The 17,524-nt window shown below is 43.8% G+C and overlaps 2 protein-coding genes across 9 annotated transcripts in view; both read left to right on the top strand.

Moving 5' to 3' along the window:
- LOC105480397 (serine peptidase inhibitor Kazal type 8 (putative)) overlaps positions 1-10,060 on the top strand; it is a 49,474-nt gene extending 39,414 nt beyond the window's left edge. Inside the window, exons 6-7 of the mRNA XM_011739192.3 lie at positions 393-435; positions 9,922-10,060. Of these exons, the coding sequence (XP_011737494.2) occupies positions 393-435; positions 9,922-9,933 (55 nt within the window). The 3' untranslated portion in view covers positions 9,934-10,060. The remainder of the gene's footprint in view (positions 1-392; positions 436-9,921) is intronic.
- A 5,873-nt stretch (positions 10,061-15,933) lies between these two features.
- Positions 15,934-17,524, top strand: part of LOC105480398 (NME/NM23 nucleoside diphosphate kinase 6) — a 36,488-nt gene continuing 34,897 nt past the window's right edge. For 2 of the 8 annotated variants that reach the window (XM_071091629.1, XM_071091630.1), the window contains exon 1: positions 16,290-16,758. The gene's annotated coding sequence lies outside the window, so the exon portion shown is untranslated. Of the gene's footprint in view, positions 16,253-16,280; positions 16,759-17,524 lie in introns of those variants that run through there. The other 6 variants (XM_071091624.1, XM_071091625.1, XM_071091627.1 and 3 more) reach the window with 6 other exon arrangements.

Raw genomic sequence — 17,524 nt, 5'->3', positions numbered from 1 at the left:
TCAGAATATCTAATCTGTTGACATACAATTGTTCATAGTATTCTCTTATAATCCTTTGTGTTTCTGTAAGGTCGGTGGCGAAGTTTCAGCTTTCATCAAATGCATGTTTTAACTTTAAGACACATTCTTTTTCTAATCCTCTGTATTTCTATTTGAATTTTCAAAGGCTATTTTGAACTTCTGTATTTTATTGTACGCTGAGTATGTTTTACATATTCAATCTCTTTGACAAATAATAATTCATATAGTAGAATTTTTTAATATTTGTTAAGAATTCATTATTAGCAGAATGTTTATTTCCCAAACTTAGCCAAAGATTATCAAGTAAAATGTAGTCACAATTTATGATATACCATACAGCAAAAGTAATTTCAAAATATAATTTCTTTCAGATTTGAAGGGCTTAACATAACTAAATTGTATGATGGACAATGTGTAAGTAAAGACACTTTTATTTTTTATTTTCAGAAGTAAACTAGATAAGAGCTCACTGTTTTAGAGGGTTTTAAATGTTTTGTTATGAAAAGTTTCAAACATACATAAGAGACAATAATAGATCCCATAAGCCTATCATGTGTATTCAATAAATTATAATGTTTTGCCACATTTCCTCCCTCTATTCTTTTATTTCTCTTTTTTCTTTGATGAAGTATATTAACACAGGTCTCAGACATCATGTCATTCACTCCTACATACTTCAGAGTTCCTCTCTAATAAGTTTGGGCATTTCCTTACATACTCAAAATGTCGTATTACAACTAATTATTTCATTGTCATCTTCTAATACATACTTCATATTTGAATCTCCCCACCCAAAAATAATACCTTCTGGAGGAAGAAATGTAATTTAGCCTGATAATTCAGCTGTAAGGAACATCTATTTCACCCTTGCTCTTCCCTCTCATGTCCAATATCTAGGATATTAATGAAAGACACTAATTGAAATGTGAACAGTTATTCTGAGAGTGAATGGGCCAGGACTTGTCTGAGCCCCAGGTCTAGAGATTCTGTCCCTGACTTCAGGGTTATATTCCAAAGCAAGAACTCAGCCAAAGACATAGAGATCATTATTGCATTATGAGGCATGACAACAAGACTGGGAGAAATCAATGTAGAAGAGAAAATAAAGAGGGTGGGAGGTAAAGCAGGTAAAACAGGACAATTATATAATTTAGTAATAATTTTACAACAAGGTCTTCTGACACCATCTCCATGACAAACTCACAGGGCTCATCTGATTTACAGATGAGCACACATACTACTCACCTAGTGATGGTCCATTACCTGAATGTTCTCCAGTTCCACTAAAAAGAAATCACAAGAACTTTTAGACACTTTCATGATTTGGGGTAACTATGAAAAGATCTCACATGATTTCTACTTCTGTCAGATTCTTGCTGAGCTGGGCTCACTCATTTAAAATCCTGCTAAATCCCTCCTTTTATACCCAGACCATACCTCAGTCTATGACTCTTGTCAAATAACTCTCTGGTCTTATATCCATTTTAAACTTTTAATATCAAAGAGGTGGTTTTAAACTTAAGGATATCTATAGAATGGTGTTCAAAGTGTTCTAAGAATCACTTATGCGCCAAAATAAAGACTAGTATTTAATAGGGGAGAAGAGTTTTAGTGACATGTAGAAAGAGCGATTGGTGGCCGGGCACGGTGGCTCAAGCCTGTATTCCCAGCACTTTGAGAGGCCGAGATGGGCGGATCACAAGGTCAGGAGATCGAGACCATCCTGGCTAACACGGTGAAACCCCGTCTCTACTAAAAAATACAAAAAACTAGCCAGGCGAGGTGGCGGGCGCCTGTAGTCCCAGCTACTCCGGAGGCTGAGGCAGGAGAATGGCATAAACCCGGGAGGTGGAGCTTGCAGTGAGCTGAGATCCGGCCACTGCACTCCAGCCTGGGCAACAGAGTGAGACTCCGTTTCAAAAAAAAAAAAAAAAAAAAAAGAAAGAGCGATTGGTAAGGAAGATATCAAGATATCACATCAGTATAAAATGATAGAATTTTCCCTAAATCAGAATGATCTAGAAAAGAATTGTGTGGCATCCACATACAGTGAGCTTCCTTTCATCACATTTGGACTAGAAAATCCTAAATCTTCTAGGGGAGATCCCTATATCATGTTGGGACCTCAACCGTCTATTTAAGACAAAGATGCATTTTATTCATTTATTTCAAATGCAAACATTAATTGTGCCATGGATGAAAAGTTAACTATAGGAGACCACCTGAAAATTTTACTGCAGAGCACAATTCTCTCTCTCTACCAAGGCTCTGATGAAATTGTTCATATAATTAATATTGCTTTTACAAAGTAATTCAGAAAGCTCGGATGCCAAGGATTTGCAGAGATTAAGAATGCAGACTGAAGTCAGAACTCATTGCACAAACTAAGTGATCTAGAGCTAGTACCACTGACAGCTTCAGTTATTCTTATGTATAGGTAGTGAACCCAGTTACCCCAAGTACAGAATGTGATGTCTGGGGAAGAGCATTGAAGAAAAAGTCACAAGTTTTTCAGTTAATACCTCTATGACTCAGCTAGAACTCTCTGGGTTATCATGAAACTCAAATGAGATGTACACTTGAATGAACTCAAATGAGATGTAGGCTTAATAAAGATATGTACTCATATATATGAATATATAATTGCATTAAGAGCCAACCATAATGATGAACTACAATGAGCTATTGGCACCTTCCCCTAAATCAGTCCTTAGAGGATCAATTGGAGTTTGAGGAAACTAATAATTCCAGAAGAGGTGGGGAGTAGGGGGATGGAGAGGGAGAGAAAGAGTAGGAAGAGAAAGCAGAAAAGAAGATATGAAAATGGAGGAAGGAGATGGAGGAAGAGGAAGTGGAAAAAAGAAGGAAGAGAGGAAAAGAAGGAAGGAAGGAAAATGAAGGAAGGAAGGAAGGAAAATAGAAGGAAGGAAGGAAGGACGGAAGGAAGGAAGGAAGGGGAAAGAGAAGGGAAAGGAAAGGAAAAAGAGGGGAAGGGGAAGGGAAACCTGAGACACTCTTTGGGAGATGCAAAGCTGTCTTGAACTGACCCATGCTTGGTGGAGGAGGATGGCCCCCTTGAGGGAGGGTGACCAGAGGTATCAATACAATGGAGGCCTGGAGGATAGGGTGCTGCCTATCCAGCACCTGCAGGATTGGGTGCTACCCTTGCCTTGGTTCATGCAGCCTGGGAGTGTTTTTTTGTTTTTGTTTTTGTTTTTGTTTTTGTTTGAGATGGAGTCTTGCTCATCGCCCAGGCTGGAGTGCAGTGGCGCGATCTCGGCTCACTGCAAGCTCCGCCTCCCGGGTTCACGCCATTCTCCTGTCTCAGCCTCCCGAGTAGCTGGGACTACAGGCGCCCGGGAGTGTTAATTATTGACCCTTCACTATAGAAAATGGCAGCAACAACCCTGAGAGCAGGGCCATTTCTGAGGAATAATGTCATGGCAGTGTCAAAGCCTCGCTGGGGCAAAGAACTGATGAAAAGAGGTGGGGACTGGCCAGTTATCCTTGGCATTTACCCCTCCTTTCTCCTCCTCCAAACCACCAAGGCTGGTAGGTTACATACTAGAGAGACTGCCTTCTAAATGATACGGAGATATGGAAAGCAAAGAGATATGAAGAATAAGCTACTTGTGCCAAAATCTATGTAAGGAGTCCCAGAAGATAATGAAAATAAAAACAGAATAAATATTTGAATAAATAATAGTAAATATTCTAGAAATAAAACTATGAAGGACCTCAGTTTGAAAGGGCTCAGTAGAGTGGCCAAGTGGAAAGATGCCTTCACATGGATGCATTATAATAAAATTATAAATATCAAAGATAAAGAGAAATTATAAAAACTTCTAGAGAAAAGATTCCCTCTAAAGAAAAAAAAACAGACTGGCATCAGATTTCACACAACACTGGATGCAAGCAGACAAGGAAGGCCGGGCATGGTGACTCACTCCTGTAATCCCAGCACTTTGGGAGGCTGAGGAGGGCAGATCGCCTGAGGTCAGGAATTCGAGATCATCCTAGCCAACAGTGTGAACCCATCTCTACTAAAAATACAAAAATTAGCCAGGCGTGGTGGCAGGCACTTGTCATCCCAGTTACTCGGGAGGCTGAGGCAGGAGGATCACTTGAACCCAGGAGGCAGAAGTTGCAGTGAGCCGAGATCGCACCACTGTGCTCCAGCCTTGGCAACAGAGCAAGGCTCCATCATAAAAAAAAAAAAAAATCAAGAAACAGGCCAGGTGCGGTGGCTCTTGCCTGTAATCCCAGCACTTTGGGAGGCCGAGGTGGGCAGATCATGAGGTCAGGAGTTCGAGACCAGCCTGACCAATATGGTGAAACCCCGTCTCTACTAAAAATACAAAAATTAGCCAGGTGTGGTGGCACACTCCTGTAATCCCAGCTACAGGGGAGGCTGAGGCAAGAGAATCGTTTGAACTCGGGAGGCAGAGGCTGCAGTGAACTGAGATCTTACCACTGCACTCCAGCCTGAGCGACAGAGCAAGGCTCCATCTCAAAACAAAAAAACAAACAAAAAACAAGACAAGGAATATGTGTGTACATGTAATGTGTGTATATAATCCTTAGAAGTTAAAAGGGAAAAAATATATATCTTAATCTGTTTTGTGCTGCTATAACAGAACACCTCAAACTGGGTAATTTATAAACAATAGAAACTTATTGCTTGTGGTGCTGGAGGCTGGGAAGTCCACTATCAAGATGCCAGCATCTTGTGAGGGACTTCCTGCTGTGTTGTCCCATGGCAAAAGGCGGAAGGGTCAGAAAGCATGTACTCGTGCACACATGCACATGTGTGTGTGAGAGAGAGAGTAGAAGGGATCCAAACTCATCATTTTATCAGAAACCTGCTCCCACAATAACTAACCCATTCCTGTGATAAGGGCATCAATCCATTCATGAGGGCAGAGCCCTCAAGACATAATAAGTAATTAAAGGTTCCACCTCTCAACACTGTTGCATTGGGGATTATTTTTCCAAGACATGAACTTTGGGGGACACGTTCAAACCATAGCAATATATATCACAGAATGTTATATCCAGCCAAGTTTTCCTTCTTTCTTTCTCGCCTTCCTTCTTTCTTTCCTTCCTTCTGTTTCTCTTTCTTTTCTTCTCCCTTCCTTTCATTTTTCTTCACTTTCCTTTCCTTTATTTTTTCCGTTCCTCTTGCCTTGCCTTGCCTTTACCTTCACCCTTGTCTTTTTGTCTTTGCCTTGTCCTGCCCCAGGCTTTGCCCCTTGCCCTGGCCTTGCCCCTGGTTCTGTCTCTCACATCTAGCCTTGCCCAGCCACATGCCTTGTCCCTTGCCCTGCCTCATACCTCTTGCCCTGCCCCATGACTTGCCCCTTGCCCTGTCCCCTGCCCTGCCCCTTGCCCTGCCCCCTTGACCTGCCCCATAACCTGGCCCTTGCCCTGCCCCTGGCCTTGCCCCATACCCTGCCTTATGTCTTTCCTTGCCCTGTCCCATGCCTTGGCACTTGCCCCTCATTCCTTGCCTTACCACTTGTCCCACCCCTCACCTTGCTTTTCCCTGCTCCTTGCCTTTCTTTGTCCCTTTCCCCTTCCCCATTTCCCCTTCCTCCTTTCCCCTTGCCCCTTTCCTTACTCCTTGCCTTGCCTTGCCTCACTCTGTCATGCAGGCTGAAGTGCAGCGGTGCAATCACAGCCCATGTAGGCTCAACCTCCTGTGCTCAACCGATCCTCCCACGTACCTGGGACTACGAGCACACAACACTGCACTGGGCTAATTTTTGAATTTTTTGTAGAGATGGCATCTCACTATTTTTCCCAGGTAGGTCTCGAACTCCTGGACTCAAGCAGTCTTCCCATCTAGGCCTCCCACAGTGCTGGGATTACAGGCATGAGCCACCATACCCAACCCCAAATTATCTTTCAAATGTTCAAACATAGGCCGGGCGCGGTGGCTCAAGCCTGTAATCCCAGCACTTTGGGAGGCCGAGACGGGCGGATCACGAGGTCAGGAGATCGAGACCATCCTGGCTGACACAGTGAAACCCCATCTCTACTAAAAAATACAAAAAAACTAGCCGGGCGAGGTGGCGGGCGCCTGTAGTCCCAGCTACTCGGGAGGCTGAGGCAGGAGAATGGCGTGAACCCGGGAGGCGGAGCTTGCAGTGAGCTGAGATCCGGCCACTGCACTCCAGCCTGGGCGGCAGAGCGAGACTCTGTCTCAAAAAAAAAAAAAAAAAAAAAAAAAAAAAAAAAAAAAATGTTCAAACATAATAAAAAGTTATATTCTTAAGAATATAATTAATGGCTGGGTGTGGTGGCTCACGCCTGTAATTCCAGCACTTTGGGAGGCCAAGGTCTGTAGACAACCTGAGGTCAGGGGTTCAAGACCAGCCTGATCAACATGACAAAACCTCATCTATAATAAAAAATACAAAAATTAGCCAGACATGGTGGTGCACACCTGTAGTCCCAGCTACTCAGGAGGCAGAGGCAGGAGGATCGCTTGAATCAAGGAGGCAGAGGTTGCAGTGAGCCAAGATCGTGCCACCACACTCCAGCCTGAGCAACAGAGTGAGACTCCATCTCAAAAAAAAAGAGGCCAGGTGTAATCCCAGCACTTTGGGAGGCTGAGGCGGGTGGATCATGAGATCAGGAGATTGAGACCATCCTAGCTAACACGGTGAAACCCCATCTCTACTAAAAATACAAAACCTTAGCCAGGTGTGGTGGCACGCACCTGTAGTCCCAGCTACTTGGGAGGCTGAGGCAGGAGAATGGCATGAACCCGGGAGGCGGAGCTTGCAGTGAGCCAAGATCACACCACTGCACTCCAGCCTGGGTGACAGAGTGAGACTCCATCTCAAAAAAAAAAAAAAAAAAAAAGAAAGAAAAGAAAATTTTAAATGGGAGTGAGCAAGAGAGAGATGAAAGAGGAAAATACTAAATGAAAAAAATCCTAATATAACAGTAATTACAGTAAATATGAATAGGTTATACTCAGTGAATCAAAAGACAGATATTCTCAGACTGGATAACTGGATAAAGAAAAAGAAGATCCAACAAAATGTTGCCTACAAAGACATACTTGATTTTTAGAGGACACAGAAAAACAGAAAATAAATATATGCACCCAAGCATGAGAATCAGTTATAAGCTAAAAGAAAGCTGAAGCTACAAACCTATCTGACAAAACAGAAATTTGAGATTCCTTCCCTTTGAGTTTAGACACAAGTCATGAACACTTGTTTAACACAATACCAGAGAGCCTGAGCTACTATATATATATATAGTATATATATATATATATATATATGTAAAATATTTGCAAAGTGTAGAAGAGATTGCTAACTATCCACCCTAATATAATATGCAGGGTGCACCAGCAGACTCGGGGCCCAGGGAAGAGCTGACTTTGCGGTTCAGGTCTGAAGGTTATCTTCTGGTAGAATTACTTGTTGTTCGGGGTGGGAGGTTGGGTGGGAGTAGCTCTTTTTGTTCTATTAATGCCTTAAACTGATTGGATGGGGCCTACCCACATTATGAAGGGCAATCTGCTTTACCCAAAGTCCACTAATTTAAATGTTAATCTCATCCAAAAACACCCTCACCAAAATATCTAGAACAATGTTCGACCAAGTATCTGGGCACTGTGACCCAGCCAAGGTGACAAATAAAAGTAACCATCACAAAGCCTATCACTAAATCCCTTCTTGGAAGATGGCTGCACTCCAAGGCAAAGCACCTCCCCAGAGACTGCTACATGAGCATTGTTATTTTCCTTGAGTCTTTCCGTTTTTGTGTCTGTTTGCTAAATGACACTTTGACAAGAACAATGATATGATAATCATCAATTCTGGCGTGGGCTGAATCACAAATATTAACACTATTAAGGGGGTTCTGGGCCAGGCGGTAGCTCACGCATGTAATCCCAGCACTTTAGGAGGCCAAGGCAGGTGGATCACCTGAAGTCAGGGGTTCGAGAGCACCCTGACCAATATGATGAAACCTGTCTCTACTAAAAATGCAAAAATTAGCCAGGCATGGTGGCGCATGCCTGTAATCTCAGCTACTCAGGAGGCTCGGGCAAGAGAATCGCCTAAACCCGGGAGGCAGAGGTTGCAGTAAGCCGAGATCACACCATTGCACTCCAGCCTGGGCAACAAGAGTGAAACTATCTCAAAAAACAAAACAAAACGGTGGGGGCGTTCTGAAATTCTGCTGGATGTATGAGCAAACTCAAAGGAGAAAACTTTAAAACTTGACCAAAGGATATTTAAGATCATATGAATAAATGGAGAGACAGTCTATGCTCCAGATTATAACTTAAGTATTATGACTATGTTAGTTTTCTCTATTCTAAAATTTCATTTCATTCCCAATCAATAACCAGTTGAATTTAAGATCGCTGATAAATGAAAAACACTATGGATAAGTGAGTAAACAGCTCACAGAACTAGAGGAGCTATTGCAATAAGCTAGAAAATAGAATATACATGCAAATAAGCAACAAGAAAACCGACAGCCGCAAAGGCTATGGTTTTATTATAGAAGAATAAAGACAAAAGGCTAATTATATAAAGGATATTCAAAAGCTTATAAATAATCAGGGGCAAATTCAAATTGAAATATAATGAGATGCCTATTTGCCTATCATACTAGAAAAAATCAGAAGGCTGGGTACGTCCAGTGTTGGTTGGACCTGGAGATATCTGTACTCTCATGATCTATGGTGACAGTGAAGACGGTTACAGACACTTTGGGAAGCAATCTGCCATTTTTAGGCAAAGTAAGAAATTAAATATATTCATATCTCATGGTCCAGCATTTCCAACCCTAGGAAATCACAAAAAGATTCCCTCATCGCTTCGTGAAATGACATGTATGTCTATTGCAGGGTTATTCAATGTGGCAGGTGGCAGGTATGGGGACAGCCTGAGTGAGACTAGTCAAGAAATCAATAGGTAAACTGTGGAAGGTAGTCCTTACAGATTTCAATGCAGCTTTCAGAAGAAATGAGATGTGCCATTAGCAGTATGGATAGATCTTAAAATACCACACTGAGAGGAAAAGCAAGGGACGGAATAATACAAGTAACATGACAGCATTATATAAACTAAAAATAAACACTATATATATTTGGCACAAACATAAAAAGACACACACTGAACTCATTGAAATCATTGGCTCTGGTGTGAGGAGAAAGGGAATGAATGAATTAGTGAATGAATGAATGAATGAATAGTGGCTCCTCCCTACAGCCCTTCAGCAAAGCAGCATAGAAACTGTTTTTGATAGGATCTCACACACATACAAAAAAGAGATCTGTAACAGGAAGACTAGTGATATCACTGATTGCCAGCCATGTGCCCTGCACCGCATCATATGCTTTGCCTGTATCTCCACTCCTGTGTTCCTCACAGCCCTGCCATGAGGAAAGCATTGCTATTAGCTACATTTCATATTCAAAGGAGCAGAGGTCTAGAGAGTCCATGTGACTTGCCCAAACCCACAGAGCTAGGAACTGGCAGGGCTGGGCCTTGAATCCAGTGGGTCAACCTCTAGATTCTGTTCTTTAACACCATCTTCTATGCCTCCCATATCCCCCAACAGGCCTCTGCCAGGATCCTGCTTCATGTCAACTCCACTGCCTCTACCCGCTTGGGAGTTTCCAGAGGCTCTCCTGGGGTCCAAAGGCTCACCCAGACATCCCCATCCTTTGCCTTCCTCTTTTCTACCCACTTCCACTCTGCTTTTTTCTTCTCCAGTGAAATTAGAATGTCTCTAACCTGCCTTAACTCAGAGAATAATTGTTTAGCATTTCCCCTGCTGGACTATGGTTGTGGCTACCAATGTGGTGGCTTTTCTCTTAACTTCCTCAAATTTGATTTCTCTAAGCAGATACTTCTCTTGCAGGAAAACTCTTGAACGTACCACAAAGAATTAGAAACCTACTGAATCTCCACATGGCCAAGTGAAACACAATGGTTGCCTCTTCAAATACATCCCCTTTAATTACTAATGGTTGGATCAAACTCGTTGATTTCTGTCTTCAATAAATGGTTCTCAGCAGAAAACCTGGCTGGCAAACATTTCTCTTGGTTAATAAGAATCTTTAAAAAATATCAGATATTCTATTTTCTCATCCCAAATCTACATGACTCATGCCATGGGTTCCCTCTGTTCTTACACAGATTGTGAGCAAATGACCACAGAAATCTAAAATCTTAGTAAGAAGAGCAAGTTTTGTGGTGTTTTTAACTTGCCTTATACCCATTCTCCCTACCCCAACTCTGCTGTAGGCTTAAATTAAACCAACCCTGATATCATGGTGGAAACCAGCTCCTAAAAGACACGAAAGGGGGAAGAACAGGTTTGGAGGTCCCCAAAATTCCAGAAAATGATCATTATTTGATTTGCCTGGCAGTTCCCTAGAGACCTCCTCTAGCAGGCTTGCCTTTGACTTTTTGTTTTGTTTTGTTTTAACCTGAGAGTTCTGTCACCGAGAACTTTTTCCCTGAGGCATCTGTCAAAAACAGCCTCAATTTTTAAAATTTGCAAAAACCTTAAGCAGTGATAACATTTGGGACAAACAAATAACCTAAAATTAAAAAAAAAATCTTATAAGAAAAAGCTGAGAATAGAATGTCCACGGAGCTTTTGAAAAGCTCTGGCATATTTCTGGGAATCTAGAAGACCATGGGCATGAGCAGGTCTGTAATATGTCTAGGAGAATCTTTAGAAGGCCCTATATGCTCACCTTGGCTGACTTTAATGCTCTGAATAGCAAGAAATGAAGTCTAAAGCAGAGTTGTAATCTGCCTGCCTGACCACTGAAGGCATGGCTCAATACATACGGAACACCTCAGCAAAGGCAGAAAGACTTATTGATTCCAAGTATTTAAAAACACTATGTCCAATCATTAGATGACCACTAAACTAATGGAACAGAGTCTTCAATGGTTACATACTACCAAGAATACATACTTTAAAAAATTAGTTGATAAAAATCACTAAACAAATTAATAGCAACAACAAACCCAGGGGAAGGAGAGAATCTGATTTCCAAAGTTGCCACATTATGTTATTTAAAACATCCAGTTTTCAACGAAATATTATGACACAAACAAAGAAACAAGAAAGACTGGCCCATACACAAGAAAAAAAATCAGTCAATAGAAATTGTTGCCAAGAAAGCTCCAATGTTGGACTTACTAGACGAAGACTTTAAATCAGCCCAGACAGGTGACTCATGGCTATAATTCCAACACTTTGGGGGCCTGAGGTGAAAGGATCACTTCAGGCCAGGAGTTCAAGACCAGCCTGGACAACATAGCAAGACCCTATCTCTACAAAAAATAAAAAATTACCAGGCATGCTGGCATGTGCCTGTAGTCCTAGCTACTCAGGAAGCTGAGGTGGGAGGATTGCTTGAGCCCAGGAGGTTTAGGCTATAGTGAGCTATGATTGTGCCACTGCATTCTAGCCTGGGTGACAGCAAGGCCTTATTAAAAACAATACACATACATACATGTATACATATTTTTTCAAAGAGATAAACTATGTCTAAAGAAATAAAGTATAAGAATGATGTGTGAACAAGTAGAGAACATCATAAAGAAATTATTTTTTAAAAATATAACTTTCCTGAGGTGATAAGTACAATAGCTAAAATGACAAATTCACTAGAGAGGCTTCATAGCAAAGTTGAACAGGCCCAGAAGAAAGAACAAGTGAATTTGAAGAAAGATTGACATTATCCAGTGTGAGGAGCAGAAAGAAAAAGGAACAGAGCCCTGGAAGCCTGTGGGATATAATCAAACAAGACAACATGAAGATAATAGTAGTCCAGGAAGGAGAATGGAAGAAAGAAAAGGGCAGAAAGATATTTGAAGAAATAATGGCTGAAAATATCTCAAATTTTTCAAAGAATGTTAACATGCACATCCAAGCAACTCAGCAAACTCCAAGTAGGACGACCTCAAAGAAATCCACACCTATACACATCATAATCTCCGTCAAAAGCCAAAGACCAAGAGAGAATTTTGAAATAGCAAAAGAGAAGTAAATCATTAAGTACAAATGATCCTCAGTAAGATTAACATCTAGTTTCTCATCAGAAACCATGGAGGCCAGAAAGCAGTAAGATAATATATTCAAAGTGCTAACAGAAAAAAATATCAGCCAAGAATTCTATATCCATAAAGAAAATCCTTCAGAAATGAAAGAGAGCGGTGGCTCACACCTGTAATCCCAGCACTCAGGGAGGCTGAGGCAGGTGGATCATATGAGATCAGAATTTCAAGACCAGCCTGGCCAACATAGTGAAACCCTCTCTACTAAAAACACAAAATTAGCTGGGTACAGTGTTGCATGCCTGTAATCCCAGCTGCTTGGGAGGCTGAGGCAGGAGAATTGCTTGAACCTAGAAGGCAGAGGTTGCAGTGAGCCAGGATTGCACCATTGCACTCCAGCATGGGCAACAAGAGCAAAACTCCATCTCAAAAAAAAAAAAAAAAGAAAGAAAAGAAAAGAAAGGAAAAAAAAAGAAAGAAAAGAAAAGAAAAAAAAGAAATGAAGGAGAAAGTAAGATAGACCAACAACACTAATAAAAACTGAAATAATTTGTGTCCAGCAGATCCACCCTACAGGAAATACTAAAGGGAATACTTTAGGCTGAAATGAAAGGACACTTAAATCAACATGGGGAAATAGAACTGGTAGAGGTAACTACACAGGTAAAGACAGTATAAATATATGGTTTTGTTTGTAAATCTTTTATACCCTATATGACTTAAAAGACAACTGCATAAAGCAAGAGCTAATAATAAATAATAACAGCCAGGCGCAGTGGCTCACGCCTGTAATCCCAAAACTTTGGGAGGACAAGGCGGGCAATCCATCACCTGAGGTTGGGAGTTCAAAACCAGTCTGGCCAGCACGGTGAAACTCCGTCTCTACTAAAAATACAAAAATTAGCTGGGCGTGGTGGCAGGCGCCTGTAATTCCAGCTACTCGGGAAGCTGAGGCAGGAGAATCGCTTGAACCCAGGAGGCGGAGGCTGCAGTGAGCCGAGATCGCACCATTGCACTCCAGCCTGGGCAACCGAGCGAGACTCCGCCTCAAAAAAAATAATAACGCGGTGGCTCACGCCTTTAATCCCAGCACTTTGGGAGACGGAGACGAACGGATCACGAGGTCAGGAGATTGAGACCATCCTGGCTAACACGGTGAAACCCCGTCTCTACTAAAACACACAAAAAAATTAGCCAGGGGTGGTGGCGGGCGCCTGTAGTCCCAGCTACTCAGGAGGCTGAAGCAGGAGAATGGTGTGAACCCGGGAGGCAGAGCTTGCAGTGAGGAGAGATCGGCCACTGCACTCCAGCCTGGGCGACAGAGCGAGACTCCATCTCAAAAATAATAACAACAACAATATTATATGCTTGATGATGTGCCACAGGTTTCTGAGGCTCTGTTCCTCTTTTTCCAACTTGTTGAGATGGAGGCTTATTGAATTTCCAGTCCTTCTTCTTTTCTAATATATGTATTTTAGGCTACAAATTTCCATCTAAGCAAGGCTTTAGCAGTATCAATTTTTTTAAAAATTATATCTAAGTACAGTATACATACAGAATTCACATAAGCGTAGCATCAAATGAGGCACCTGGTCAGTACTGTTTCTCAGTGTTTAGTAAATGTTTTTTTTATTACTACTGTGAATTGTCCTTTGTCTCTTATGCCATAGCATCCTGGCAATGGGGAGGGGTTTGAGGGTGGGATGGTAAAGGGATTCTGGGATTCCATTTTACTGGAGCATTTTTTTCCCCTTACTTCTCATAAGGTGACTGTTGGGGAGAGATCTGTGTCACTTATTGCAGTTTGTTACATGCTGGAATGCTGCAGATTTTGGAATGCCATCTATATCAGTTGTCTGGAATCTGGCTTCACATAGGGTTCTTGTCTTCTGTTCAGCTGGATTGCTACTGGTTTGCTGGGACTTCTGGAGTCCTGATGATCATTCTGCAAAGGAAGACTCAGGGATGGCGATATTGGCTGTGGCCCTCATCTGCTGGGCCATAGTGGTTATTGTGTTATTTTGCTGTGTCCTAGAACAGGGGCTTTACTGAACCACCCATGTCCTCTGTCTGAGAGCTTTGCGACTTACAAGGACTGTTCTCTTCCTTCAGGGGCTGGGATGACTTGCTGATTTAAGCCCCTTTGTTGAGATACAGAGGCGTAGTCATAATGACTGGGATTTTTGTTGCTCATCTTCGAGGAAGATTTGTTTAGGCTTGCTGTTATCCACCGTATCTTGTATTTATAGTAGTTTGCTGGCTAACTCACTGGGTCCTTTGGCCTACTGCAGTTTCAGTTGCTACAACTCCCTCTGTCTGTGACTCAGGGTAGGGAGAAGTACTGGGTTGCCATTTTTGGAGTCAGGGTTGGGGGCCTGGGTTTGAGAATCAGAGGTCATGGGTTGAGGTTTAGGGATTAGAGGTTGGGATTAGGAGGTTAGAAGATAAGCATCAAGGCCTCAGGATCTAGAGACCAGGTCTAGGATTAAAGGGTTATAAATTTAGGGACTAGGGCTTGGGTTAGGATTGGAACTGAGTATCAGAGGAGTTAAGGTTAGAGTAGGGGGTGGTGGTCAGGGGTCAAAACAAAAAGAGAAGAAATGCAAGGCTCTCTGGAGAGACTGGAAAAACTTTCCTCAGAAGTTCCCAAAGGTGACTGGGTATCAGGAAACTAATGGGAAGTGACTTCTTATTGCTGCAGAGAGAGAAGCCATGAGGAGTTGGGGACAAACCTTCCAAGAGGGCAATACCTTGTGTAGGCAGACACTGAAGTCACTTAAATGTGCAAGTTAAGTCTTTAAATTGATGACAGTTATCGTTTATTTTCACTCTTCTCATTCTCAGTGATTTCCCTCAAAAAAACTCCAAGAAACCAAAACACATTTTTTTTTACCACCTTTATTAAGCCTGTCACCAAGTTTCTCCTCACACCTGCCACAGGTGACCCCCGATCCATTCTCCCTGTCCCCATCCTCTCCATACATCCAAGTACACACCAGGAACACCCCCAGTTCTAATCTCCTCACCCTGGGCTGCTTCAATAGACTCAAGTAACGCAACCACCAACCTGCTGCCCAGATTCCTAATTACACGTGAAAGGCCGTTATGACTTGCTTCCCTCAGGCCCTATGCACACCTGGGCTCCAGCCAAGGATTCTCCTTCATCAACCCCCATATTAGCTACGATCCTTCGTGCCAATGTATCGCTCCCAGCTCAAAAGACTTTGAAGGGCTGCCTGTGCCCCTGCGATCCAGCGCTGAAGTTCTCTGCCCTCCGCGTACTTCTGACAAATACTGGGCATCAACCATGTTCCAGGAACTACCCTAGGCATAGAAAATAACAAGGTGGGCAAGGTTCCCGTCGGTGTCCCTCTTGGCCGGCAGCGCCCCCGCCGGCCCGCCACCCTGAACGGGCCCGTACGGTCCTCTGGCTTCCGCCACTCTGCGTAGCACTGAGTCGGCATCCGGCCCGGCACTCCCTCCCGCCGAGGGCGCCCATGCCGGCTTCCGAGGGGCGGTTCCCACAAGCCAGTTCCACCGCCCAGGACGGCTTCATCCTCTACTCGCATCATGGCAAGTGCACCCGCCTAGGAAACCCGCTACCCGCTAGGGTTCCTCACACCTCGCTTCACCCCGCGGCTTAACCGGACGAGGACCCCGAGCAGGGCTGCCCAACAAGCGCCTGAAGGACCCCGGGAGGGCCGCAGGCTATCCCAGGCGCTTGTTGGGCAGCCACTGCCTGCCGGGTCCTCCGTCCGGAGACAAGACCGCGGGAGTCGAACTCCGCGCACTGGGGCTCCGAGGAACCTAGACTGGCGCGTAGCCCCGGGTACGAGGGCTGCGCGGTTGTAGGCCTAGAGAAGTAGGGGGCTGGGTCGAGAGTTGAAGCCGTGAGCCCGGGGGGCTGGAGGGCGGGGCCACAGGGGTAGCGGCGCAGATCCGGGCCGCGCGTGGGTGGACTAGGACTGGGCCGCCGCCCTCCAGGAAGCCGAGTGGTGGCCCGCTCGCGTGCTGGGGGGCAATGTACCGATAGCTTTACTTTTTTTTGGAGACGGAGTCTGGCTCTGTCGCCAGGCTGGAGTGCAATGGCGCGATCTTGGCTCACTGCAGCCTCCGCCTCCAGAGTTCAAGCAATACTCCTGCTTCAGCCTCCCTAGTAGCTGTGAGTATAGGTGCGCGCCGTCACGCGTGGCTAGTGTGTGTGTGTGTGTGTGTGTATTTTTAGTAGAGACGGGGTTTCACCATGTTGGCCAGGATGGTCTTGATCTCCTGACCTCGTGATCCGCTCGCCTCGGTCTTTCAAAGTGCTGGGATTACAGGCGTGAGACACCAAGCCCTGCCTAAAATTTTTAATTCTCTGATGGAGTCACCTTTAAGTCGAACAGGATTCTCGACGTGTCATTTTGTTGTAAACCAAGAGTGAAGACCGCCACAACTTAGCTGCATTAATAAAGGAACCATGTTCTCCCTACAGGCCGCGTGTTCTTGCTACGAGAACCCCTAGCAGCCTGGCCTTGGAATAGCTGGATCAGATGCATTCATTGGTTCTTTCAGATACTTTTAAGACCCAGCTGTGTGCTAGGTACTTCTTACACCTTCTGGTGAGGAAGATGGAACTGAAGGGAATTTGCAAGGAGCTGTGAGAAAGTACAACGGGAAGTGAGCTAAGATCATTAAGGTGAGCAGGAGGCAACCAGAGAAAGCACATTCAGGACTGTGAAAACTCACACAAAGGCTGTCAAGCCAGAAGGTCTTTCGAAACTGAAAGGCCCATGAGGTTGGAGCTAGAGAAACTTACGGAGTGTGGGGTTCCAGATGAGGCTAGAGAGGTACGTGTGGAACCACAAGATCATGCAGAGCCTGGGAGGCTGTGATAAGGATTTTGGTTTTTATTCTAAGAGCAGGGTGCCCTTTAAAGGGTTAAGGAGGGGAACCATATGATTAGATTTGCATGTTTGGTTCACTTTGGCTGCTGTGTGGAGATTGTAGAGGTTGGCAGGACAGAAACTGGGAGACCAAAGAGGAGGCTGTCAAGATGTCCAGAGAGGAATGATGATGTCTTAGAGTTATGGTGATAGTAGTTGAGGGTTGGAGAATGGTATGGGTTTTGAGATATATTAGGTAGGGAAAATTGCCCGAAGTTAGTGATTGTGTGGATATGAAGAGTGAGGGAGGGGATGTCTCTGTAGACAACTGCTGAAAATGACATGTTACCACCTGTGGCATTAGGGAGAGTGGGTTGGCTGATCTTGTGCTGGTTAGATTGGGCGTGGCTTTATGGTTTGAGTGGAAAATCAGGTTGAAAGCTGTAGAAAGGACATGAATAGAAGAGACCATGACATAATTGCTTGAGCCAAATTCTAATACCACCTTTAACATGATTGACAGGCTTTAGGATAAAATAAATGAGAATGTTGTTTAGACTTTGTCCCTGCCTGTGTTCA

This window comes from Macaca nemestrina, chromosome 2 (genome assembly GCF_043159975.1).
Source record: "Macaca nemestrina isolate mMacNem1 chromosome 2, mMacNem.hap1, whole genome shotgun sequence".
NCBI classification, from domain to species: domain Eukaryota; kingdom Metazoa; phylum Chordata; class Mammalia; order Primates; family Cercopithecidae; genus Macaca; species Macaca nemestrina.
The sequence above is the reverse complement of the archived record's forward strand: the minus strand, read 5'-3'. Positions and strand labels throughout refer to the sequence as shown.